Source organism: Diprion similis, chromosome 11 (assembly GCF_021155765.1).
Source record: "Diprion similis isolate iyDipSimi1 chromosome 11, iyDipSimi1.1, whole genome shotgun sequence".
Lineage (NCBI taxonomy): Eukaryota > Metazoa > Arthropoda > Insecta > Hymenoptera > Diprionidae > Diprion > Diprion similis.
Genome location: NC_060115.1, coordinates 2,703,405 through 2,731,159, shown reverse-complemented (window position 1 = coordinate 2,731,159; position 27,755 = coordinate 2,703,405). Strand labels below are relative to the sequence as shown.

At 39.6% G+C, this 27,755-nt stretch overlaps 4 protein-coding genes across 6 annotated transcripts in view; 3 read left to right on the top strand and 1 right to left on the bottom strand.

Moving 5' to 3' along the window:
• The first annotated feature begins 7,709 nt into the window (after positions 1-7,709).
• On the top strand, positions 7,710-10,386 carry LOC124412155 (CCR4-NOT transcription complex subunit 7). Its single transcript, XM_046891819.1, has 7 exons — positions 7,710-7,749; positions 8,005-8,105; positions 8,483-8,665; positions 8,771-8,930; positions 9,004-9,280; positions 9,389-9,529; positions 9,907-10,386. Exons 2-7 carry the CDS (start codon positions 8,090-8,092, stop codon positions 10,033-10,035), a joined length of 906 nt encoding a protein of 301 aa, XP_046747775.1. The 5' UTR covers positions 7,710-7,749; positions 8,005-8,089; the 3' UTR covers positions 10,036-10,386.
• Positions 10,387-12,317: 1,931 nt separating this feature from the next.
• LOC124412153 (protein mesh) lies at positions 12,318-20,643 on the top strand. 3 transcript variants are annotated; one of them, XM_046891815.1, is made up of 16 exons: positions 12,320-12,893; positions 14,121-14,359; positions 14,606-14,793; positions 14,870-15,185; positions 15,286-15,454; positions 15,549-15,806; positions 15,895-16,088; positions 16,198-16,343; positions 16,446-16,727; positions 16,802-17,271; positions 17,356-17,630; positions 17,716-17,990; positions 18,076-18,227; positions 18,330-18,512; positions 20,238-20,388; positions 20,472-20,643. In XM_046891815.1, the coding sequence occupies exons 1-16, from the start codon at positions 12,482-12,484 to the stop codon at positions 20,605-20,607; spliced, it is 3,846 nt and encodes a 1,281-aa protein (XP_046747771.1). In that variant the 5' UTR covers positions 12,320-12,481; the 3' UTR covers positions 20,608-20,643. The 3 variants fall into 3 exon arrangements, with proteins under 3 accessions (XP_046747770.1, XP_046747769.1, XP_046747771.1); XM_046891814.1 differs by lacking the exons at positions 20,238-20,388; positions 20,472-20,643 and adding an exon at positions 18,815-19,801 and having other exon boundaries at positions 12,318-12,854; XM_046891813.1 differs by lacking the exons at positions 20,238-20,388; positions 20,472-20,643 and adding an exon at positions 18,815-19,801 and having other exon boundaries at positions 12,318-12,893.
• Positions 20,644-25,171: 4,528 nt separating this feature from the next.
• The window catches only part of LOC124412660 (farnesol dehydrogenase-like), a 34,250-nt gene continuing 31,666 nt past the window's right edge, over positions 25,172-27,755 (bottom strand). Inside the window, exon 8 of the mRNA XM_046892723.1 lies at positions 25,172-25,183. The gene's annotated coding sequence lies outside the window, so the exon portion shown is untranslated. The remainder of the gene's footprint in view (positions 25,184-27,755) is intronic.
• LOC124412658 (ankyrin repeat domain-containing protein 27-like) lies at positions 25,627-27,691 on the top strand. Its single transcript, XM_046892721.1, has 4 exons — positions 25,627-25,967; positions 26,091-26,196; positions 26,330-26,630; positions 26,706-27,691. Exons 1-4 carry the CDS (start codon positions 25,920-25,922, stop codon positions 27,598-27,600), a joined length of 1,350 nt encoding a protein of 449 aa, XP_046748677.1. The 5' UTR covers positions 25,627-25,919; the 3' UTR covers positions 27,601-27,691.

Genomic DNA, 27,755 nt, shown 5'->3' with positions numbered 1-27,755 from the left:
CTATAATCTGGCTATCGCTGCTGCTGTTTGACACGGTGTGCAGGCTTTGATAACTGCCTAACGGTCTTACGACGAAAGCCATAATTCAGCTCGCTGCTTCTTGCCGATCAATTAGAAGCTGCAGGCGGAACGATATCGACTACACGCGGCTTACTTATCACTCACGATCGGCATCGTACATTGATTTATACGTATGAGAAGAAGAATTCTTCTAGCCGGATATACTTACACTGCAAAAAAAATTGACAGCGGTGTTGTGACCAATCGAGAATTCGATAAAATAAAATATACTATAGAAGTTCGCACCACAAATTTTTTTTTTTTTTTTTTCTTCCTTTTTCTCTCCGATTCGTAGAATTATAGCTTCTCACAGAAGTTGAATTGGAAAAGAAAAAAAAAGTGAAAAGTGAAATTTAAGTAAAAGCGAAGATGGTATCCGGCATTTGGAATCGACGAAATTAGGATCTTCTGGACGGTGGAGGCGGATGCGTATGATACTCGTACATCGACGCATGTGTGTGTAATATAGGTTCTCGTGTGCATCCGAGCAGGAAGCCCGAGGCGCGGTAGACATAGAATTACGATGATAAACCTTGGTGCAATATGTCAGAAGGCTGCAGCCGCGGTGCGGCGGTCGCGGGCCGAGAGGCCGGCTGTTGGAATAACCGGCGCGAATAAATTTCAGGTGTGTAAAGGGTTATCCGAATCTCGCACCTTTATTCTACCTATAATACAAACAATGATACCCTGGGATTCCCGACGCGTGTGCAATAATTGCAAGAGACGCGTCGCGGCGTCATCAGGGAGAAAGAAACGCACGGGGTGGGAAAATAAGAACGGTCGCACGTGAGAGAGGAGGAAGGGCAAAAAAAAAAAAAAAAAAAGGGATAAAACAAAGTAAAATAAACCGATCGAGAGAGAGAAAGAAAAAAAAATAAATAATAATAAAGAATATAGGGGAAAAGTTTTTCAGGCAAAAAACGACGAGGGGGTTGAGTTGGGAGCGTCGAATCGAGGCGCTAACGAATGGACTGCAGCACCGGCAGACACCGGAAACTCGATACGGGTTCGGGTTATAATCTTGCAGTCGACGCCGAGTTTTACACACCCGGGGTTTGACGTAAATTCGTCTTGATGTCAACTTCGTTCGGCGGGGGATGAAGTTGTGGGGAAAAAAGGGCGCACTTTGCTATATTACAATATTATACGATATCTCCGGAGCTCCGGCGCAAAGGAGCCAAGCCTGCAACGCAGGTATTCAACCGCCTTCCGCCTTACGCGGACCTTATAGAATGTCCTAAGGCGAGATATTCGGGCTTACGGACGCGGAAAATATTTTACGGCTCTTTCAATTTGGTAGCCGTTTTTCCTTACTTTTATCCTCCTTTTTTCTTTATTTTAATCTTTTCTTTTCACCCTTCTTCTTTTCTTCTGCGTTTTTTCTTCTTCCATTTTTCCTCTGTTCTTGTCGTGTTTTCGGTATCACCGTGACGATTTAAGGTAGTCACAATTCAAAGTACTCGCACTGTTGTTTGTTCCCGAGTTTCATTGCCTCAGTTTTTAGTCTCGCGTTAACCCTTTGAATCACACATCATTGTGTCGAGTAAATTTTTGTAACAAGATAGTTGATAGTGTTCTATGGGCTGCTGATTACGAATCTGAAAACAGATTTCAAAAATTCACGATGCCGTATCCAATACGAAGGATGAAAATTTCAAATTTTATCCAATATGGTCAAAAAACTTTACGCACAGGTTTTTGGGGTCGTTGATTGGATTCGCCGTAATGAATTTTCAAAATTTGATTTCAGATTTATTATCAGCGATCCCAAAAACTTATAATCTATGCAAAACATGTAAACTCATCGAGGGGAAATTATCTCGGAACTGAATTTTTTCTTCAATTTTCACGATTTTTTGCCACCAATTTGTTTTTAACAACAATAATTTATATAATATCGCAATAATTACTCTCGAGTATTGAAAACCTATTAATATATTACCGGAAATGGCAAAAAGGCGCAAAGAAATATGTCGAAAAGTTTTCTAAACATACAAAAAGTGGATGTAAAATAGGTGGTAAGAATACTTACCGAGTATGACTCAAAAGTGATTTAAAATAACGGGGGTTCATAATTTCTTGACAATCGAAGTAATTTGAGAGGTAGATTTTATTTGTGAATCAAAAAATTGAAAGCTTCATTTTTATTTAGGAACATTTTTTTTCGATGTAAGATTTTTGTTTCGTAATAAGTACTAGGCGATGAGAATAAATAATACGATGAGAAAATTGTTAATTAAAATAAGGTTAGGAAAGTCTTCTTCCTTTTTCTCAACTTTTATAATTCGAGTTCGAAGATGCTAATCACTCGTGGCAACAATGCCGGGTCGATACGCTTTGATATATTCAATCAGTAATAACGATCAGCCGCACTGAATTTATCATCCGATCTTAATCACCGTGCCTGGAAGTAACAGATACGGTTGTTTAAGAACTTTATACACCCGCCACGTACGCATATAGCCTTATACACTGCACATAGGTATAGGTATAGGCATGCAGACATACCTATAATGTATATGTGCGTACGCAATAAGAAAATTGTGCGCAGGCACAAGAGAAAGGGAAATACACGATATACATACATACGTGTGTTGCCAGGGTGAAGGATGATAAGTGGGGTTGATCGGCAAGCCGTTCACCCGTTCAATTAAATCTGACGCGTGCGCTAAATCTCCTTTCGTTGTATAATAAAAACGAAAGAGAAAAAGGCGCGAGCACTCAGGGAAACGTGCCTGTACCTATACTACTACAAAATTTCGTGGCATACTTACCTTCGCAAAGTTAAAGTTCGCAATGTATTATAGTTATACCCGAATGCAGACTTCCTAAACGAGCCTCGCGCGCATCTGCGCCGAATAACCGAGCACCCTGGCACCGTGGCACCACCTATATTTACATATTTAGCTCTGCTAAGAACTCCGGCATATTGTTCGATAAGGATCTCGCAGTAGCACCGGCTGCGCGAGATAAGAATCGAGAAGAAACCCTTTTGCCCTGCCCGCGCGCCTTCTCCCCCCTCTCTTCCACTGTTCCTTAAATTTCACCCGCGGAAAGAAGTGAACCACCGATAGCCATGCGTGCGCTCATCAGGGCCCCAAACCAACGACCACCTTGCCGTTGCCACCTTACAACAATATCGCCATCTGTACCTCATTAGCTTAAGCGGTCGAAACATACCTTCTCGCAGGACACGGTCCTCAACCTCGAGGGCCTTACAGGCCCTGCCGCACTTCCACCCCATCCATTCAGCCCCATTATACGGGCTATTACCTGTGTTCCACCTCCACTGCGGATATGAGCCGTCATGTTCGACCACCGTACCGAGTTGTTGCAGGGTGAAGTCCAGCAGATCATATATTAGGAAGAAATTGATTTGATGCTGGGGCAAACGGATGCAGGGTGAAATTAGGAAGCTAGGATCCAGAGATAGATAGATAAGTAAAGCAAAGTATAAGTGCGGGACACGGATGTCTGCACAAGAGATGGAGTCAGTCCGATATCCGTGCAGTTTGAGGTATAGAAAGTTGATTAGCATTTTCCGAGGACAACAATGGACGATTTGCTCAAAACTCACGCTCCGCCACCGCAACACCATCGCCATCTACATCGGCATATAAAGCCATGGGATGGAATGGGATGGGAGAATACTCGCGTGAGAAATGACTAACTGTTTCCTTATGTGCCGCCTATTAACGATGGATACCTGTCAAGTACGCTTATATCTATCCGTGCCCCTTATACTTCTATACCTGCCTAGTGCCGAGCTCCAATGGATTAGAATTGGTGCGTGAAGGAGCTGCTTTTTCATGTTTCGTGGGCCTTTTGCAGCCCACTTCCGCTTTTATCTACCTCATATACGTGTTCACGAACTGCCGCGGAAGCCTTTCGATAAATGGCGCCTCAAGATAATATGCAAAAAATAATTACTATGCTGGGAATTAATCGTCCCGGTGATCTGATTCTTCCATTTGAGATAAAAACCTCTTCTCTGAACTACATATATATGCGTGCTTCCGTACTGTCTATTTCTGTTCTTTGTTTCTTATTATTGAAACTTGCCGCAACCCTAATTACACGGCGTCTCTCTGGTATGGACGAAAATTTTTAAGTCAATTTAGAACAACTCTTATTCTAATCAGTTTCAAATGTTACATTTTTCCAAGTTCATTTTCACGTCAGGTGAAATCAGCTGAACTTGTCCAATCGCACAGATATGCATATCTGGACACTCTTTATCACAATAAGACGAAATCAATCCGAGTGCCTATAAAGCATATTATAAGCTACGGAGTATTGATCTACTGTTGATTTTCATCCATATTCAAACGTACCTATACCATGATGGATTTTTATTTCAGTTCTTTTTTCACTTTTGTCCAGCTACGGCTCTTTTTTTTTTACACCGCGTGTAGGAATAATTTATCCGCAGGTATGTAGCGCAGAAAATTACACTTTAGGATCAAATCTAAGGCAATAGTATTGGTTAGATATGTGGAATATACATAACGACTCGCACGCGAACGACTGCCTCCAGGCAGATCTCTTCGCATCACCGGGTATCGCATAGCGTCCTTTGAAATCTTCTCTCCTACGCCGCAATTCTACAAGTTTTTCCAGTTTTTTTTTTCTTCCTCTAGTTTATATCTTCTCAGTCTTATTCTGCTTCGCTCGCATGTAATCGTTTCAACAGAGAAGGACAAACTTTTCAGCTGTTCGTTGTGTATTAATAATATACGCATATTTCGTTATGCGTGTTGAAAAATTCAATATTCTTTTATCAAATCAACGAACATACATATAATTATATAGATTCGGTTCTCTTAGACAAAATATTTTCAGGCTTTACTGCACAGGTATAATATGCAGAGTCTTGAATTAGGCTCGGCAAACGAAGGCAAGTCTTGTCCTGAAGCAAAGGAATAATGCATGCAATGCACAATGACTGCCGGGGGGGAGAAAAATTGTAAAAATAAACAGTGAAAGAGTATAAATAAAAATAATGATGAGCCACCCACGCCGGCGGCGGGCGAGACGGGAGAAAAGCGGCAGCAAAAGTCGATGTAGAAGTAGAAGTAGAAGTAGAAGTAGAAGTAGAAGTAGAAGCAGAAGCAGAGACAGGAACGGTAGCCCGGAGAAAACGAAAAAACGGTGCGATAGCTGCAGTAATGCACAACAATAACCAGGGACCGAGGTGTATACAATAAGAAAGGAGGTACGTATTGAAAGGCAAATGAGCCTTCGGCTGTTTCTATTGCGCGCCCACATCCGCTGCTCTTTTCAAACTTCGCCCCCCAAACACGTTACGCAAATTAATCTCGTGTTAACACGCCCGTTTATCTTGACCATACCCGACACCGAGGGATGTGTGTGTGTCCGTTTAGGAGATCGTTTCGACATAATGATTTATCGCCACCTTGCGACGACTCGATACGACCACCATTGATTGTTTAACGAATGTTCATGGGTACATGGCGAATGCGATGAACATTTTTACTATTCGCAATGAAACATGACGTTTACCTACATGTGTTCGAACTCACGTATAATAACTTTGCTGCACAAGCATATTACGTGGTGTTATATAGGTAGAAATTGAGCTGCTGGTAGTACTCACCCAATCCAGGAATAAAATGCAATTAATTATACTCTGTTGTCACGAATGCTGATCGTTTTTCAATTGAGAAGTGTCTTTTTTTTTGGTACTATGCGAGTGTACCTACACCTCCATGCTTCTGTTAACGATCGACCTAATATTAATCAAGTATAATCTAGATTGATTTTTTATTCACATTCATCGAACAGGTATATCGTTGATTGATCCTATCGATAATGCGTTCTACGCTGACGCCGGTGCGAAGTTAGAATATTCCACAACGCAGTATCCTTAGTTTCAGTTCATGTGTGCTTATGTGTGATACTTTTTCTATCAGTCGTATTAACAGTAATTGAATTTTTCGGAGGGATAAAAGGATCGCAAAATAATCACAGAAACTTTGAACAATCTGATAAACAGTTCCTATTTCACACATGTTGTAATAAATTGCTTCGTCAGGGTATCGAATCAACACTGTAATACGTTTTTAATTAATTACAATCGTTACATTTTTCACCTGAGGGCTGCTCGGGGTCTAGTGTAGACAATTAAAGGGCCTCGTTCCTATATAGTTACTGCTGTGTGGTAAAAGGTATAATAAATACTGTTCATGCATGTGTATCTTATCACAATAATGTGAGTCCCTCGATCCTTGGGACCAACGGTATTATCATACAGCTAGATAATAAGTCTATATACCTGTTCGAAAATGAGCAATGGTTGACATTTCTCGTCGCATAAATTACTCGGTACTTGGAATCCTCGTTAAAAATCTATTGATACCGAGGAATCGTTTACGTACCCAGCTATACCTACTCGGTACCGCGTTTCTTACAATTAGACATGTTTCACCTTTGTCAGTGTAATTAGGCTCTAGCTTCTGTGTCCCTGGCCGGGGATAAAGATTTTGTTACGAAACAGCCATTCGCTCGACGCTGCACTTCTTCGCGTTATTTGATTATTTTACGTTACGTAAAATTCTTGGTATTTGTAATTGCATATTTTCTAAGGTGTTCCCAATGTTATTTATAATAATTATAATAATAATTACAACACTAACAAGATTTATAAAAATTGAAATGTCAAGAGTCGTACTGTGTCATCTCAGAATTTTCATACTTCGTATACTTTACATAATATTTTTTTCTTTTGAATAATTTGGAATTTCCCCACGCCTACTGTTGTATCAAGTTAACGTTTAAGCCGTTTAAGCGTATCGTTGTTACTCGATATTTCCCTGATTTTTTTTAGTAAGATTAATCAGACGGTAACGTAAGTTCCTGGCAGTTGAGATGAATCGACTCACTAGGGCATCATAACGCGTTGCATGAACAAGCAATAAATGGTAAGAATGATATAATGCCCCGATGATCGTTTGTTATCGACCGTCGGTTCATTCACCGACAGAGCTCAGCATCCTGAACCTCGCTTGTAAATCTCTATATAGTTAGACGATAGAGGGGATTTCCCTCGAAAATAAATATTTGTATTGCCATCAGTGCATTCGGCATTTACATCTGATTCATCGATTACTTCGAACCGCGATATTATGAAGCATTGACTTTGCGCTGAAAATGCATAGAGTATCAACCGCTCAAAGATAGGGTGCGCATCTTTTCGGGTGATTAGAATTTACAGAGTAATCGTTGGAAAACTTGTAAACATCAAAGAAGAGCCTATATTTAAATCACATCTGAATTTTCATTGTAAAGAAGCAAATGACGACGGACATCGAAGCGAAATTCAAAGTTTCTAATCTAACCGCTCGAGTGACACCAGGTGGCGATCGGCCGAACCTGCAAAGGTCTTTAAGTTAGCTTTCTATCAACACTTGATAGTTCCGTGGCTTAGGAGTCAGTTAACAGTATAACCTGTTCCGATTTATTATTGTCACCGGGAGTCGTGTGAATCTGGATTAATATTTGGTGTGCATCAGTGGCGTATTTGAGAAAAAGATAGCGTTAATACTTATAGTCCCCACCCCCACTCACCCCCCCTCCCCCCCCACACAACGCACAGGTTAGCATTTTCACCTGCGTAAGTATTGTCAAGGTATTCAGGCCAGAACGCGAACATCCGAGCTTTCAGCTTCCGTAATTGTTGTTTCCCATGCTGTAAACACGCCGAGAGCACAACGTCAACGTATTTTTAAACTGTGCCGAATCTCCTCTCGCCTGCTCTTGCGTTTACGAGTATCTTCTGCTGTGTGACCGTGGTCGAAAGGTTAGGAACCCTCTTAGTGTTTCTAACCCAATTAAAAACCGTCTCCGTCAAAGATGTTGCCCTCTCCCTGCTACTTGCCTGCTCTTTTCATTATATTTCAATGCTGTGTTGTTTTCATTCGTCAGTGATATGAAGACTGCAGAGTTGTGATCGACGCTGGAGCTCCGGTAGAGATCGACCTTTAACACGAAGAGGAATAAAGTTAACCTTATGCCATCAGCTACTGGTACGATTCTTGTTCGTTTAGTTTGTTAGATAGCTTCTTTTTTTTTCACCTTCTTATTCCTACTCGAAGAAATGGACGCCTGCGATTTTTCCTCTACTGAGCTGTTATTGCCAAAGTATCGATACATTGGCAATAAGCTGCGTTTTACTTTCTAGCCATCTGAATCGCAATATTAGACTGATGGGAACTGAACGGTAGACATTAGTCTGGAGAAAAAACTAGTCGTTGAATGTTTCAATATTCAAATTTCACATGCCTCTTGCGACATTCTTTGCGACTTTGTCTTATTTGTTTGATTATATTAATCCTTTGCTCCAAATTATTATCGATTATTGTAAGAACAAATTGGTGAATCGATGTGCTCAATGCTATTCTAGGTGGAACTAACGCTGCAGGGCTGTTGAAGGGAGGGGGTATGCCCAGTAATGAAGAATGTGGAATCCGCGATGTATGGGGGCACAACTTGGAAGAAGAATTCCGAACGATTCGTCAAGTTGTGCAACAATTTCAATACGTTGCTATGGATACAGAATTTCCTGGTGTTGTCGCTAGGCCCATAGGTATTCTTACGTTACATATTCTTACACTTCTCTATTGAGTAAATTATTTCTCTCATGAAACTGATAAATTACCACAGATATTATAATACCAGAATCGATTCTTAGGTGAGTTCAGAACAAGCGCCGACTACCAATATCAATTGTTACGGTGCAATGTTGACCTTTTAAGGATCATACAACTCGGTCTAACATTTCTGGATGAATCTGGTAACACACCTGGTGGAAGTTATACGACATGGCAATTCAACTTCAAATTCAATCTACAGTGAGTAATCATTTTTATGACGACGTGTATGTTTGCTTTTTTTCTCCATCGATCAATATCGATTCCGTTTCAGAGAGGACATGTACGCACAGGACAGTATAGACATGCTGCAAAACAGCGGTATTCAATTCAAGAAACACGAAGAGGAAGGTATCGATCCTCTAGATTTCGCCGAGCTTCTTATGACCTCGGGGATAGTTCTCGTCGATGATATTAAATGGCTTTCTTTTCACTCTGGATATGACTTTGGATATTTATTGAAACTACTCACTGATCAAAATTTACCTCAGGAAGAAAGCGAATTCTTTGAACTTCTCAGGATATATTTTCCGACAGTTTATGATGTCAAAGTTAGTACTTCAATCGTTAATAGCATGAGCATTTAATCACAATATTTAAAACAATGAATTTTATATTGTGAAAGTAGGTAAACCATCTATAATAATTTATAACTTCAGTACCTGATGAAGTCATGCAAGAACTTGAAAGGTGGTTTACAAGAAGTCGCTGAACAGCTGGAACTGCAACGCGTTGGACCGCAACATCAAGCAGGCTCAGATTCGCTACTAACTGGCATGGTATTCTTCAAAATGCGAGAGGTAACGCTTAACGTTTATTATTACTCGTAAATGCAACAAATTATTCACCTACTTCTCTACAAGTTTACGTCGCTGTAATTATCCTCATTGTGCCACTAATTTCTTAACTTTTATATCTAAAAAATATGAAGCTGAAGCTAGTGGCTAGAGTTAGCAGCCGAACACGCTAACATCGATTCAGATGAGACAGTGAAGTCCAATACTCGAAATTTTGATACATCTCATGATATTTTAGTATTTCTATGAAATTATAAACAAATAGTTGTATCCTATTTAAGTTAGCAACTACCCTGGTTACTAGCTTCAGGTTCATTTTAAAATGTACATACGATGTGAGTGTACAATGTGTGAACAAGTCAATTATTTTTATTTCGCAGATGTTTTTCGAGGACAATATCGACGACGCGAAATATTGCGGGCATCTTTACGGCCTTGGTACCTCGTTCGTTGTCAACGGTTCTGGCGGTTATCTAGACAGTAACGGAGACAATTCGTCCTCCTCGTAATAGATTGTATTACATCGCAATGAAAATCTGGGTCCCGATCAAGTATAGGCAATCTAATATGTACGCTCTGGTATACATGTAAACAATTCTGAAAAGTCTCCGGAAAAAGGCGAAGACCGACTCATGTGACACCTTATATAAATATATGTAGATTTTTACACTGAAGCTACAATTACAGGCAAAAAATATTGAATATTGATTTTAAAAATTGTAAAATAATTCGTCGTTTCGAATGTCGGACGGGTTTGATACAGGAACGGAAATAAAACAAAGTGCTATTTGTTAAACATTGTTATACAGACTGTTCATAACAATTTACAAGATAGTAATTAAAAAAAATTATAATTAAAAGGAAGAGTCTATAGATTTTTAATAGTAATGCATAAATGCTCACTCATTCATTCACTGCTAGTTGGTGCCATTGGCTGGTACTAAATATTCGATTACTCATCGTCGATGCCAATTTATGTTAAAAGAACGTTCAATTTAAAAAAGAAAATATCTATTTTACGGATATTTTATGTTATGACGTCGGTTGGTAAAAAATTTCATTTTTTATTACTGAATCCATCATCTAATTGAACGCCAACTGTAGCCTTGATATACCTACCATGCTTTTAGGTACAAGGTCGCAACACTATATGAGTGTCACAGACTGCTCGATGTGTGTTTGTAGAAATGAAATAACAAGCAAAAAGACTTGCCACCGAATTCTCTTTTGTGCACGAATAAATGTGAATGAATGAGCGAGTGACGATTTTTGTATCATCGATTACGCGGCCGTCCAAAATTTCAAAAGATTCGATGCAAAAGCTTCTTTTACGCATGTTTCACATCATCAGGACGAAATCTTCTAATCCTTCAAACACGGTAATCGAATCGATCGTTTGTAAAGTACTATTCTAGTACTTGCTTGTGAATATAAGTGGTCGCAATGTGTAATTTACTTTTTTTCCATTTGCAAACTAGCTATCTGTGCAAATACATTCTAAATACATTTTACACGAATTCTTTTGTTTCATTTGTTATGTTATTTTGTTAACACTTATACGCCGAAGTAGTAGTAAACACGTGAAAACGATAATTGTTTTATTATTTAACCGTTTTCTTATTATCACTTGGTTAAATGCGTAATCAGCTAAGGAACTGTCAGAGAAAATTTAAACTATGTGATACAAAAATTTATGAGCATGGATGTGAGGCGTGTAAAACAAGAATTCTCAATTCATATTGCTATGTTCCCGTCAAATTTTTCCTTACTACCGTTTGTAGCAAGAATGCGGCTCGCAATAGGCGTATTATTATAGGTATATCTGCTCGTTGAGAGCTGTATCACTGCTTGTTGGAGGCGCACATTTATCGGGTTATCAAGAAATCGATAGTGTGAATTTTTCGGTTATCCGGTCACGGTGGTCCACCTCAAATACTTTGCAATCACTTATTTCTTTTTGTTGAAAATTTGCCTTTCCGTTGATTAATAAAAGAAAAACTTTCCCCATTATCTTTCTTTCAACAAACCCTTATCGTGGAGTAGCAGGTACGGCAATTTTTACCTAAAAAAAGGCAGTCGTCTTGTGCAAATGCGTTTCCTACAAATATTACAATTTTCTGTATATTACGTGTTGAGAGTAAGGTTTTCCTTAAATTTTGTGAATAACCGAGAGTGCATAGGTCTCGCCTGCACCGGGCATATATCTAGTTACGTGCGTGACCCAAATCCGCCTGATAAGGTACATAAATAATTACTATATACATTCAGTACTTCAGAACAGCGTGATAAGAACTTTGTGTTTGTCTTCATGTTTTCTTTCTCGTAGTTAAAAAATTTTTCAAGCCAAAAAAAGCATCTGTGGGAGATCTCAAAGCCGCTTAGTACGTAATCTGGAGACATTTGATGATCTGAAAAAAATCGCAATCACCCGCTGACCTCATATTCGCAAGATAGTAATGCCTGAAATCAAAGTTCGTTGCGAAAGTGTGGTCACCACGTATTTTCATCTGTATATAATACGAGTAGTAAAACATTGGAATAAAGCCCGAATTACGTGGAAACGATGATAAAAAGAGAACTTCAATGAACGGAAACCTTAGTTTACTAAATGAGTAAGACTAAAAGTATCTGGGACTTATCGCGAATGATGCGTTGCCGTTGGATAACCGCCCTCCTTGTTCCCAGTAATAGTCGGATGACTTTCCACCTGTAAAACCATTAGTTTCAAACTAATGTGAGAACTAAAAAGGCGGCAAACACTCAGCAGTGCTGGTACGGAAGGCGGCGCACGCACGGATGGATCGTATACACATCTAGAAAGATAAAACGAGTTATCACAGTGATATCAGAAGCAGCTTATCGCTTTATTCGTAACTCGTATAGGCATAGGGCTCAGTTGTCTCCTGGTTGAGTTTCTGATTAGTTTATACTCCCGGATCGGGAAAAATTCAGGGGATGATCGTTTCCCGGTGTAACGCGGTTGCGCCGCTCCTGCTGGTGCTTCTCCTCGCGGTTTCAGCTACGTGGGCCCAAAGTGAGGATGAAACGTTCGAACGTGCTTTTAAAATCGACGATTCGCTCCCGCCGGAAGACGGAGCGGCCCCTGAACAGGGTCGCTTCCAACCCCCGGAAACGTCGCCGATATCCGAGCTGGCCGATCTGAACGGCGGTGTACTACCGGAAATCACGGCTCAGCCGAGCCCGGAAGAGGGAAACAGGGAGGTTGTCGAAGAACCGGAAGTGCCGAAGAAGGATACCGGACTCGACGGAGAAATTTCGCCTCAGGATCTTGAGCCGGAGCTCGCCCCGTCATTCGGGACTTATTCCGGTAATGAAGGCTTAAAAAGTGGAAAATACATCTCCTACGGTGAGCAAATCGTTTCTTATCATTGGGCGTGACCGTTAAGTACTGGTTCCCATTTTCCGTTACACTGATTTGCTGTTCATCATAGTTTGGCTTTTTTATTGTCGCCAAAAAACGGCATCCGTCAGCCAGTTATATTCGCGAGCTTGAAACGAGCGTCGCGACGTCGCTAGCGAATTTCCACGTATGGAACATGCTTGGTTCGATTGTGTCGTATTCACACGCGGGAAGGTTGAGAAAACTGGGAAATTTTTCGCCGCTTTATTGCGTAGATATTGAGAAGGAATTAGCTGTAGGTGTTTCTTCATGTTTGCCAGGACTTTTTGCCAAAGTTGGAATGGACGATAGCCACCTCGGTTCGAAGTAGTGAAGATAAAGGTAGTTTCAAGCTTCTGGTACCAATTCGCTTTTCATCGTGTCGTTGATTGTACGTTTAGTTTTCGTTATGGCAAGTTTAAAACAGAGCTTATAAATAAGGTCCCGCTATCTCGGATGAATTTTTATGACTCATTACGCTGCTCGGTAAGAATGTTTTTCCATTAACGAGACTAAATGTTAGAAGTGATTTTCTGGTTCTAATTTTCTATCAACAGCGGCTTACTGTTACCGTATAATCCGCAGCTATTTCCAGATTAAAAGTACCAAACATAGTAGTGCTAGTGAGTCTTGAGGTTGATCGCGCGTCAACTTCAATGTTTTATCATATTTTATCGGAGTATTATCAGTTACTCACTAACTGGCATGAATCTGCTATGATTCATCATTTGCAACACACCTTGCTTTCGTAAAAGAAACGAAGCGTAGTACCGCGCAGGACTGATAACGGGAGATTTCATTGACTTATTGTTATAATTACATCGCTTATCGTCATCCCTTCAATTTCGAGGAAGAGCCCGTTTACTTGATATCACAAAAGACTCTCGTCAAATCTTTAGAGAGTCTTCGTTTCATGAGTATTTTGACTATTCGAAGTACGGAAAATTCGATTCATTCCGCACTTGATAATACGATGAAAAAGCTGAAAATTGTTTTCCTTTAGCCAAAATTTACATTACAGTATCATTCAAACTACCAATGAATCACGTTGACTTATAATCTTGACTTTTTACTTCATCGTCGCATCCTGATGTTAAGTGAAAAATTGCAACAGCTTACTTTTCGTGTTAAAAATGTACACGGTGAGGCCTTAATTAAGTTGCTGAATCCGTGTGTTTCATTGTTTTTGTATAGATTCCGATGACCCAGAAGCTTATAGATACTCACCTGCCGAAGGTGGAACGACAAATTATCTCATTACGGAAAGCAGGCTGACGACTATTAGATCGCAATTTATGTATTGGTACTTTGATAAGGGTGGAGACAACAACAGGGGCGATTACCAGATAGACATACACGCCTCCACTAGCAGAATTCATAAGAATTTCAATTTCCAATTACCTTTCTATGGATTCCGATTCAATTATACTCAGGTGAGTAAGCCTTTGATATAATGAAGGATGCGTGATAATTACAGTCATATATAGGTAAAAAATAAGTGGATGAATTAAGTCCCGTAAATATTTGGCTATCTGAAATTCTTTTTTGTAATTTGTCTTACACTTGTCTGTTTAATCTTTGAGAATGGGGATAAATGTTTCCGTAAGTTTGTCTGCAAAAATATTTAATAGTGTTCAGAGAGTTGCTTCAACTAAAGTGCAGGTTTCATTCTTTCTTAGCTGTCTATGAATGGTTACCTGGAGTTCAGTGATCCACCGGAACACTTTACTTACCCCTTGGTATTTCCAGTCAAAGACTGGCCTCAGAAAAATGACCCAAGTTTCATCGGTATTTTCTTCAGCAAGTGCAGAATAGGCAAACTGAGGCCAACGGATTTGGATCAAAGAGAGCCTGGCGTGTACTTCAGGTAGTTTGATTTCACTATTTTTCTTGCCATAAACCCGTGGTCCCACGTCTTTTTGATCCCGCTTAATGTTTTTCAGACAAGAGAGAGATCTCCAAAGAAGAACGGATCAGTTCGGAGTAGAAGTCCGCGAACGAATCAAGTGGGACATACGCCAGGGTGTCGTTGGCTCCGACACGTTTGACCCAAAGCATGTGGTCATAGTAACTTGGAAGAATATGTCCTTTGCCGGAGGCATTGACAACTCTCTTTACCGCACTAACACCTTCCAAATGGTTTTGGCCACTGACGAAGTTTACACTTATGCTATGTTCAATTACCTAAACCTCGAATGGGCCAGTCACACAGAAGCTGGAGGTGATACCACCAGGGGTGACGGCGGAGTACCTGCATATGTAAGTCTAATAGGAATCAAATTATTGACGTGCAATTCTGACGTCTATTAGTTTTCAAATAGAAAAGTACAATTTTCTGTTTCGTTGTCGATTTCCGAAGGTTGGTTTTAATGCTGGAAACGGGACGCAGAGCTACGAGTATCAGCCATATTCTCAAATGTCGACAATTCGCGATCTCACTGGAAGAGGCTGGGCCAATGGTTTTCCTGGACGTCACATATTCAGGATAGATGAAAAGATCATGCTCGGAAACTGCAATAAAGACATTGGCGAGTAGTTTTATTTGTAGTCTCAGGACTATTTTACACCGCATTTCCGCTGAATTGTTTTTAAAATTCTAAACAATCTTTATATCAATTATAGCCGGGACACATTTACCACTTGTGTTCGCTCCAGAGAGCGGAAACATGCTTGGAGGAACCGTGGTAAACATAACAGGACCTTGTTTTGATACAAACGAGAAAATAAGGTGTATATTCGACATGGAGGAAGTAGTCGGCACTGTTATTGATACCAACAGAGCCATTTGCATTCAACCATCTATGCAGGCAGAAGGGTATGTTCGTTTTGAGGTGGCTATTGGAAGCGGTAGATTCAATTGGAAGGGAAAATACTTCGTCGGTAAGATGCTTCAATTACTGCAATCAGCATTACACTACCATTGTATCGCGTAACACCGTCGAATGATCTGTCCATTTAATAATTTCAGAAACACCTGCAACGGCTCAAGAGAAGATATTCTTCTCTACCAGAGCCGTGCACGAACGTTCTCCAGCTGAGATAGAGATAACTTGGAACCAGTACAATTTAACTAGCAACCTAAACGCTGTCTTGCAAATATCCTTATGGGGATATCGCGAGACCACTATTCGACCCGAATTCGAATACATTGACGTGTTAGAGGCGAGTATTTTACATTCTTACAGTTTCCTTATCTTCGTACTCTCTAATTGCTAGACCATTCCAAGATTCCAACGTTCATGCATATTTATTTATCAAATTTTCATCACAGGAAAGCACAACCAATACCGGCACGTATACTATTATTCCTTCGAACTTCCGAGCTAGGGAGAATCCGTTATTCCTTGATATGCACTTCGGCTTTATCAAAATAAACCTTACCAACCCAAGCCAATATTCTGGACTAAACATCTCGCCGTGAGTCTTATTCATTCGAATAAATGATAGTGACTACATGTCATGACCATCCATCACTCGTGCACTTACAAAATCTACATTTCACTGATCATTTATTTCAAGGGTGCTATGGAGTAGACCCATTCCTTTAGGATGGTACTTTGGACCCCAATGGGAAAGAATTCATGGAACAAACTGGCCAAAAGCACTCTGTAATAATTGGATCATGAACGATAGGTACTTAAAAAATTTCGCAGCTGAAGTAGCGCTCTGTCCTTGCACGTTGGCGCATGCATTGAATGACAAGGGCCGCTTTATGCCCGATTTCGATTGCGACAAGGATTCGAATCCTGATTGTTACTACCACCGAGGTGCGGTTCACTGCGTCAAGACTGGCGCACCAAAGTAAGTCTTATTGTTAGTAATCATCGAAGGTATAAATCACCCGGCCTTTAGCTAATTGAAACATTTTGATACAGTCTAGACGGTTCGGAGCAGCAGTGCTGTTACGACAAAAACGGCTATGTCATGTTGACATACGATCAACAGTGGGGTTCTCGACCTGGTAGATCTCACAATTTGGGCTACCTGCCGTGGAACGAAGCAAACAAGGTACCGACCCTCTCTCACTGGTTCCATGACAAGGTTCCGTCGTATCTTTGCTGTTTGTGGCAAGAGGAGCAAGCCGTTGGATGTGAGACATTAAGATTCGAAAGACGGCCATCTCAAGATTGCGTCGCTTATCAAGCTCCAGCTGTTGCTACTGTCTTTGGAGATCCTCATTTTGTTACCTTTGACGACTTGGAGTACACCTTCAACGGAAAGGGAGAATTCGTGTTGACCCGCGTCGATACAGTCAAAGACAAACTCGATGTTCAGGCTCGATTTGAACAGATGCCGAACAACTTTTACGGCGTAGTTAACGCTACTCAACTCACCTCCATCGCAGGTATTTGAAATAACAATCGTAATATGAAAAACTTCATATGTAGAACAGCGTTTTTATTTTGCTAAACTTATTATTTCATCTTAGCACGAGGCAATAATTCAGCTACTATAGAAGTTCGACTGCGACCGATTCATGCGAGATGGCGATACCATTTGGATGTGTTTGCCGATGGAAGGCGAATATATTTTGACAGGACGTCATTGAAGTTCCAACATTTTGCTGGCGTCACCGTTTACACGCCGACTTATATTCTTAACCAGAGTGAAGTTGTCATCATGTTCCAGACAGGCGCTGGAATTGAAATTATTGAGAATGAAGGGTTCATGACTGCCAGGGTCTACTTGCCGTGGTCATACATGGTATGAAAAATTCGTTTAAGCTAATTGCAAGTAACAACGGGATTAATTATTCTGTATCTAACCGATATAAACGATATTTGTACAGAATAAAACACGAGGACTGCTGGGCAACTGGAGTTATGACGTTTCTGATGACTTCACCAATCCTGATGGCACAATTGCGTCCGTGACCAATGTGAATAGCTTTGAGACAGTTCATAAACAATTTGGTATAAATTGGATCCTTGCGGATCGCGAGGATTCGCAGAAAGGAGCTGCCTTGTTTACGAGGGAATTTGGTAGAACGGCGAGTTATTACGCAAATGCATCATTTGTGCCTCAGTATCTTAGAACTCCGAGCGAATTTTTATCATCTGATCGGTACGGCTTGATTTTTCGAAAATTACGAGTGCAAGCGATTAATCTGATAATCGTATGGATAATTTACGAATTTTATATTCCACAGAATAGACGATGTGAACAGAGCAAGTGAATTGTGTGGTGATAATTATCAATGTCAGTACGACTATGGAATGACCCTCAATCGAGATCTTGCACATTATACTAAAAATTATTACGACACTGTAACCGAGATAAAGGCGACGAATGGCAGGCGAAGTATGTTTACTCGTGTATCATTTTAGCAATTAGGTACAAGGATTGAGAAAGTTTTCAATCGGAAAAAGCAAATATCTGATAAACGTGTCATTTGCATTTCAGCAATAACTTGCGGAATATTGGAGACACCACGATTTGGCAGGAAAAGCAACTTCCTTTTCATACCGGGTACCAAAGTGACCTTCGAGTGCAATCAGAACTTTGTATTAATTGGAGATCAGCGTCGAACATGTTTAGAAGCGGGTCAATGGGACATTCCAGAGTATGGTTACACAGAGTGTCTACGTAAGTATGCATTCATAAATTTTTATTTGCTCTGCCACATTACATGATCGACATTGAACGCACCAGATTGAAACGGTGCATTCATCTTGGCGCATTAAATTGTGTAAGAAAATGCAGATAGATATAATCACTTTTTCGGAAAGTCTAATGCATTTAGCAGATGTGCAGAATGTAATTATTGCGGTGACAATATGGTATTCAGTAAAATGAATTGGAAAGAATGCTTTTAACGTCTGCGCCATATTTTGTCACAACATCTTTGTTGATGAGCTTGAATTTTGTAACTGCATGCGATACTGTAGGTCACATCGAGTATACTCAGAGAACAGCATGGACTATTATCGGAATAATAATTGCGGTACTGATACCAGCGATTATCATTGGGGCTCTGATAATAGTTTGCATAAGGAGAAATGCATCGTCAGATAGTTCAGCTAAATCATGGCGGTTTTCCGATCGCGGATACGGACTTGATAACGACTCGCCTCTTTCACGGCTGAGCACCCCTTTGAAGTCGGGCGAGCGAACCATTTCTCCTGCTAGCGAAACTAGTACCGACGGCAGTAGTACTAGGAAACGAAGATCATATGACAAATCGTATCGTACCAACGAACCACTTCCTGACAAACCTTACACAGAATTTGAGGAGAAGGTCTGGGCCCTAGAGGATGATCCTGAAATTCGGAATAGCACTGCTATATATGCAGAACCGCTTAGAAAAGCTGGTAGTCCGAGCAAAGAAAGTGATGTCTGAAGATATCTATTATTAAGATTGTTTTTATACTAAAGAGACTTTTGATTCATGTGTCATTGCAACTCTCTGATGTCAGCTTCAATTATTAACTAAACTGTAGTTATTTGTGACCATAGATTGTGATGTCATGAAATTCCTAACAATTTTATTTCATTAATCATCCGCTACATTATATTGTTGCTTATGTGGAATAGAAATCTGGTATTCACTAAAAATAATATTACCTCTTGTAAGGAATGAATTGAGATTTTCAGAGACGTGACTTATACATCAAATAAATTATAAAACAATAAGCTTTTTTTTTACAATGAAGTCTGTAGGAGTTTTTCTGTGTACTTAACTAGTAGTTGTAGTAAACATGAAGTCTTTTCTCGAATCAAAACTATATGTTGCAGTATTTTATATAATTTGTAGTAAACGATTTATGTCGTCGTATACCATTGATGTATTATATTCCACTTATACTGTAACTTTTATGCTATAATAAATAAGAACTATACATTTTTTAATACCAGGAAATTTCTATTCCACACAAGCATGTTGAAATCGAAGAATTATAATGAAAAACGCAAGCGTTAATTGTATAGGATCGGTATTACAGTGGAATGGAAATTTCCAAATTTGTGCAAGTGAAATTTCCATTTCTCAAATTCCATTCAAACACAAATCCTCTTATTACTGATATCATATTCCTCGACCTGGAGCTTGTTAACAATATCCTTAAACTATGCGAGATATTACATTTCATAATTTCATTGCGGCACAGAGTGGCACACATTATTACATATTATTATTATTAACACCTAACAATAAGAACCTTCTGAAGTCTTAATTACATTTTGCACAACTGTAGGTTTAAAGGGTAATTCGAATGTTTTCATGGTTTAAGATAAGGCATGTTCATTTTTCACAGAATTTAATTTGTATCGATAATGTGTCATATTGATTCCTGATGAAATCTTGAAATACAGGTCAACAAGAGTATAGTTCAAGACAAGCTGGGATTACTTCAGGCATAGTATTTGCAGCTATAATTCCGATAGTGTTGGTTATAGTCTGCATTGGCTATCGAGTTGTTCAGAAATGGAAAGCTGAACGAGAAGCGGAAGAGGCACTTTCAAGGTAAAAGCAACGTTTTTTCTGTTCATGTATATCTTACAATTCACTTATAGCAAACCAGCCCATCCAAAAATTGCAATTTATAGACAACGATCCACCGAGATGCAAAGGATTGCACAAATCAAGCAAGCGAGAGAAGATGCAGAGGATGAAGATGACGATGACGATGAAGAATCAGTTCCGAAATCTCCTTACGCGAGTAAAAGTACGGAGATTAATTAGGAGAAAAAATACCCAATAGTCATACAATGCGTATTCAAAAGAGAAGTAAAAAAAAAAAAAAAAAAAAACGAAAGAACTCAACTCGTTATCAGTCCCGTTCTACTGTGTTCAGACCATTTGAAGTTGAACATGTGAATTACACTTCGTGCCTGAATAAATTAGAGTTTATGTAGATCGCATAATGTGAACTGGTCAAATCATACCTCATTTAAATCTTCAATGCATTAGCGACGACAAACTATACTTAATTAGATATAAGTTATTATACATAGGTATACAATGTTACATACGTCTAGAGGTATGTAGCATGTGTATAGTATACATAGTACAATACAAGGGGAGAACTGAGACGATCATTAAATAAGCTGGGCAATATAAATTCAGCTGTTATTATAGGCGTCTAACAATATTTATATAAAGAATCATTTTTTTTTAATTAATAATGTTATGTATGATACATCAACTCCATAATGTTTATACCGCCATATTTTGAGCTTTATCAAAACCCGAAAAAAATCGTTACATATCACACACTTACGTCTTAGCATCTATTCGTATGTACCTTGATATAAAACTTACATTGATTGACATTAATATTTTTGTTATAATATAATTGAATTTAGTGTTTTGAAACGAAGAGTTTATCACATTCCTTCCATTGATCCGGCCAATTTCCGATATGTAAGTTTTAATTCAGTTATGCGTTAGGATTATAGTTGAAAATTATGTTATTACATTAACATATGCGTGTCAAAGTACTGCGTTTATTCATCGATTTTTGTATTTCAAAAATTATATTAAATACCTAATTAATATGTTTCACAGGTGATTAACACAAAAACTTTCCTTTTTCGTGTCAGAGGGCATTGCGATATAGGGGACATGAAAAACGTGAGCGCGGCTTCTCTCAATGAAACACGAAGAGCATCATCTCGAAATTCATTAGTTATTGTGTAAAATACTAACGTTGCTGTGCTCATAACTTTGCTTGCTTCTAGCTCAGTTCGTTTTCAAATTCGCTTCTATCAATTGCCGCTTTGCCGCGCTTGCGTCGCTGCTGCAGCGCTATCTTCAGGCTGTTCGCGTAATTCTGGGACGCCCACGAGGTCGAGTTCGAACGTGCTACAGTCGCGTCTTGCGGCTCGAGTTTGTATGAATTTTTGCTTTATTTGACGTGTTTTCTGTAAGCAATTCGGTCTGTGGGGTTAGCGTTGATAATAAATCGTCGAATAAGCAGTTTTGAGTCACGCAGAGATTCGTTTTCACGCGGTATGCCTGCAACTGGTTGTTCTCAACGCTGAAAAAATGACGATCGCGATTCATCCGCATCGTGTACATACTTACACTGGAGATTGAGCTCCTAAATATTTTCTGTTGAGTGTGTTATTGACTGAAGAACGTTTCATTTTTCTTTTATCGTGATTATTTTGGGTATGAAAAGTGATGTGCAACTGCTACAACGACATACGCAGATATATACGTATCGGTATGCACGACTGCCCACTCGATGTTCAATTTTGTTTTCACCTAGCCGTCAACCATTTTTTTTTTACCAATTGTGTGTGAAGTGCGTTCGGATTCTGCAATATAAACAAGAAATACAATGTGTCTGTGCTCGACAAACAACACCTTGTCTTGGAGTCAACGGGAGCTGATTCGACTGAGAATACGTTCTGTAAGCATCGAACGATTGGTAAGTTTCTCATGCAATCTGTTGATCTAAGGCTAGTAAATCTTGTAATCGATTGACAGACTTTGCGTCGCACATGTAAGTGCTGTGTATTATATTTTAATATTAGTTTCAATCCTATGCTCGTGTAAATACTGATGAAACTCAAGGTGTGCGATTCGTTTCTCATGTTTCATTTATTTTCACGCATATTCTGATCGGTCGAACGGCGTCGGAAAATTCGAATTTACGCCCGACGCCAACTTCAGACCGCGCGGTTCGCACGGCTGTTCCAACCAGTCGAGACCTGCTTCCGAGCGCTGATCGGCGTCATTTGTTTTCGCGCAGTCGGAGCGAAACCACGCTCGACGAGAGCCGAATTTAATCGCTCTGTTCAGTCTGTGTTCCATAATTCGATCACTGTATTCTCACCAAATTCATCGGTAAATAATAAACGAACGGCAGACGCGCGGCCTAAAGAAAAATGGATTTATTGAAATAAAGAATCAGTGAGATACTCGGGTCAGGTCTTTCTACGGGAAGTGGTGCTTTTTTTATGCGTGCTCGTTACGTTTTCGGTAAAAGTGTTAAGTTTTTCTGACACAGAGAGTCTATAGTGACATGAAATTGGATCCAAGTATATTGTGTAAGTAATGTTATGTGATATTGTTATTGCAGTGTAAAAAGTGCATCGCTTCAACCACTCAACCTGAGATGCTATGAGAACCAGTATTTGTCAAGCGTGGAGCAACCCGGAGGAGGTAAGAATACTTTTTTTTAACAATTGTTTGATAATTCATGGTAGTAATTTGAAGGCGAATTTTTGTCTTTGTATAAAATATGGAAATATGGAAGTAGACAACAGTAATAATTAATTTGAGGACTGAAAATCCAGTTTGCTAAATTAATTCGAGTTTCATTTTTTATTTATTCCAGAATTAAGCAGAGACATCCGAGTAACTTCTCCATTACTCGGCCACGTGGTGAGTTTGCATGTGTTAGGTTACGGGAATTTTCCTGGGTCTCCTTTGTCACGTGGCGTGGCGGTAACAACTGTTACACAAAACTTCGATTTCTTAGCTGCATGGTTAGGCTCATTCGCAATCGCAACGATGCTTGACTATCAATCGAGTCATTTTTTTGCAATTCATTTCAACAAAGCTCACTTAAATTTAGAAATTTTGCACGTTGCCGAAAGTGGAATGAGCATCGCGACAGGTACCCATCGCTTACTCGGCATACGCGAGAACCAATTGTGTTTAACTACTGATGTAATAATATACGTTGTAATTTACAAATGATGTCGTTTAAGTGGTGGATTTACCTGAGGCTTAAACATATTCCAATAATTTTATAATTATGTTCACACGATTGCTTAATTAATGAAATTTTAAAGCATAACGTAACTCAATCAAATTGCTCTGTCAATGTTGAATCATTTTGAATCTTTTAACAGTCAGCAAGTACTCATCAATTGCAGGTTTAGTTCGCTTAGAAATTGCTGATTAGCATACAGGATGTTTCTAATCCGTTTTACAAAAAGTTGATGTACCCATAGTCCGCCAGTAGTCATTAAAGTAATACATACCTACAATAATAGGATGGGCTGTTAATGTCTTCCTAATACCGATCGCGTATATTCACGGTGTCACTGTGGATGAAATTACTTAAAGCTTATGGAATGTGCATTTGACAATCATTTCACTGAAATCAGCGTCACAAAGTAGAGAAAAATCATGTTTTGAATGTCGATCCTCTTAGTATCGTCGTATAACAACTGGCTGATTGTGGTACAAAAACATTTTGCTCTTTACAGGTAATCAACGTAAAAGTAAGTCACAGTGACCACGGTGCAAATGAAAAAGAATGATGTGTGTTGGAAAGAATGGAGAATCGTATAGATCGAATATAGGTAACCGGGTAGGTATAGGTGGACGTTTTGGGATTTGTCGCGGGCTTTATGCATGTGTGTGCGAATATCTCGTTTCGACATTTTCGTCGGGTGGTTCCGTTGGGAATCAGGCGAGGGTAGGAAGGTCGCGATCTGCCGTGATGTTACTAACTTTTGTAATTCACAGCGTCAAACGATCATAGAGATGTTCTTCCTATTCTTCAATGAATTAATTTTAACGACGTTCGATTTGCCATTTCTGGATATTCTAAAATCAGTTTTCAGCCATTATTCAATTCAATTATTTAATCATTCCCAATCATTATTTCATTCAATTGATTTCTGTGATCGTCTGAATGGGCAAAATGCATCTCTGGCTCATCTATAGCGTTCCGTGGTACGCTAGATGGGGAGAGATGCTGAGCTCGAAGACTTCGCGTTGAAGAGGACCGCCGACCGTCACGCCACACAATAATGCATGCCTTTTCTTCATCCCATTTTCCTTTCTGGAATTGATTCGCATCTCAGAACAACAATCCGCATCGCAATGTGTCGGATTCAAAGAGACGCGGATGCGGATTGGGTTTCTACAGAATTTTGCGACAATTCCTAGATATTTAAACTATTTTAACAGATTAAACTGACGTGCCTTTTTGCGCGTTGATCAATCACAGGTATTGGACGCGCCTTTTGCGCGTCGATTTCACAAACGGTATATATATGAAACAGTAAAGCACACTCGATGTGCTGAGCTTTCAACTCTGCACTCAATTTTGTTACGAATAACCAAGTTTTCAGGTTTGACCGTGCCTTTTGCGCGTCTACTTGATACTTTTCGGTTCTGAGAGAAAGCGCGGCATTTGCACGCCGGCGCTCAACGCGGCGCGGGGATAAAGTCCCTGAGCGTACAGTGATAGTGAAGATAGTGATAGTGATAGAAGAATCTTTCGTAAGTATTTATGAAATAGACCTTAGATGTATAAACGTATAATTTGTTTACCTAATCATATAATTTTCTGTTTCAGAATAACTCAGTAATTTTTTTTTACAAATATGCTGAGAAACATGGACAGTCTAGTTTGCTGCAGTCATATACTGTGTATAAGTCTATGCTGCTAAGTTGTAATTTTCGTCGGTTAAGAAGGAGTGCGGAATTACCATACGTCGAGTCAACAATCATTTTGTCACGACGTTATATAGATGTCTCTACAAGGCACGTTCGCTAGGGGTGTTCCATTTATTGCCCATTTATTGCTCCAAGCACTGGATTATTTGCGTTTTGATTTAACGCAAATTTAACAATTTTTCTTCGTATCGAGAACTCGCCAATACCAACAAACAAGTAACACTCGATAGCCTTACATTATCCACTGTCTTTTGATGGTAAATATGGTTCGGTTATCGACATTAATTCACCGTCGAAAATTAGTTCCAAAAACCTAATTCTTGCGAGATGACGCTCCCGCGCAACTTTTGCTCTGTATTACGTAGTCACTTTCGATTTTCATCGATGGCACCACCAGTACTGCATTCCATTGACACGTGCCCAGCATGTGACCATGTGACACTGGATCGTAAACATTCCCCTTCTCTTATCTGGATGACTGTCTGCTCTAATCAGATTATGATATCGCGATAGTGGCTGCTCGAGTGCGATGACAACGGTTGTGGGTTGTATTCACAAAAAATAATGCGGAAGAAATTTAAACCTGTCTGCCAAAACTACCGGAACCGTTTTATCGCTGACCAATAATGGATCCTGATGAGATAGTTTACAACGAATTTTATCATACTTTAAGGGTAAGATTTGAAATTTTATTATTCTATTATCGAGTTTTATAAATTAATTCTGTACTCTCTGTTCCGCCATATATTTTCCAGATTGTTACCAATTACCATATTGATTGTCTTTGTGATTTACAGAATGAATATAGAAAGAAATATGACCTTGCGTTATCCAAATGTTGGAACATCTGTGTGCCTGCTGGTAACTCATTGCGGGGCTTGCCGATAACGGATGAATTTGTCGGTAACTATTCTTAGCAGTAGTTTTTATTTGGAACATTGCAATGACCATTAGTTGGTTAATATCTTAGTATTACTTTGTCATTGACGATGTAAGCAAAAGTAATATGGTTTTCTGCATTGCGTTTACCCATTAGATGATCACATTCTAAAAGCACATCCTGAAATACCGCACCATTTCACTTCAATCGGAGCAGGGAATTCTTGTTTATACAAATTTGAAAATACATCGCTGAAGCTAATAGAGGAAAATGAGCCAACGAAAGTCAATAGTCAGCACAAGATCAGAATAGTATCCATTGAGAAAGGATACAACAAGGAATTTCAAATATATATGATACTGGTTCTGGAAAAGCCGATTCACCCAAAATATATGTCGCCGAATAGTCGGATGAAAGAAGAAGTGAAATTAAATTGTAGCGTTGTCTCGTATAAGGAGTAAGTAACTAGAGTAAGTCTGCTAGCAGCCATTGAAAGTAAGAATAATTTACAAATTGATTGTTGAATTTGCAGTGCAAGAAGCTTCCTTGATCAGTTGCCGGGGCAGGGGAATACTCCGCTTGACAAACTGAAGTCTACGTTGAGGCAAATTGATTTGGACGATTTCAATTCATCCGAGGAACTCAGTTCAACCCTACAAGATCTCACTCGTCGTTACTGGGCAATAATCATGCGCAAACAGAGTCTTTGCTTGCAGCGAGATGCTCGATTTCAGAAGCTACTCACTACCTCCTTGGAAGTATTCATAATGCACTTTATGTACGATAAAATATACTATCTCCTCGCCAGCGCGCTGGAGCAGGAAGATATGTATCTCAATAAGAAACTAATTGAATTCGTCGATGCTGGTATTACACCTGATCAACTAGGGGCTGACGAGTCGTTAGCCATTTCACTACCCGCCGCCATAGTCGAACTCGCAACGCTGGACGCACGAGAAGGTCCGCTGGAGAAATCGCTCTGCTTGAGAAGCACCCTGGACCTGATTGTCGCCGAGATTAAGGCAGCAATTGCCGAAGTACAAACAAAGACTGACAACGACGAAACTACGGTTTCGTCCTTCCTTTATACTCAATCCACAGACGAGCTGATTCCACTGCTCATATACGTAATTGTAAGATCTCGTCCTAAGCGACTCGTAACTGATTTACACTACATACAAAATTTTCTTTGGTCCGCATCGCCACGTGACGGACTTTCCGATAGTTTAAGTACCTTTGAGGCGGCGGTTGGTATCTTGTTTCACTTAGAAGTACTCAACTTGCCAGACAGAAGTCGCAAAGTAAAAACGGAGTTACCCATCGGTGAACTCCTCGATGTTATAGCTAGATCTGACGAAGATTTCACTCCTTTAGACAGACAAATACACCAGTTGGCTACCATGTTAGAAAAGTGTACACAGAATTGAATCATTCTGTATTGATTGATTTCTCTTTTATACACGGACTTGTGACAATGACAATGACAATGGAATACAACGACTTGCTACGTTATTAAACTACTTTTGCTGCGTAAAGTTTATGGTACTTAACAATTGTTTCTACGTAAATAAATAAAGAATAT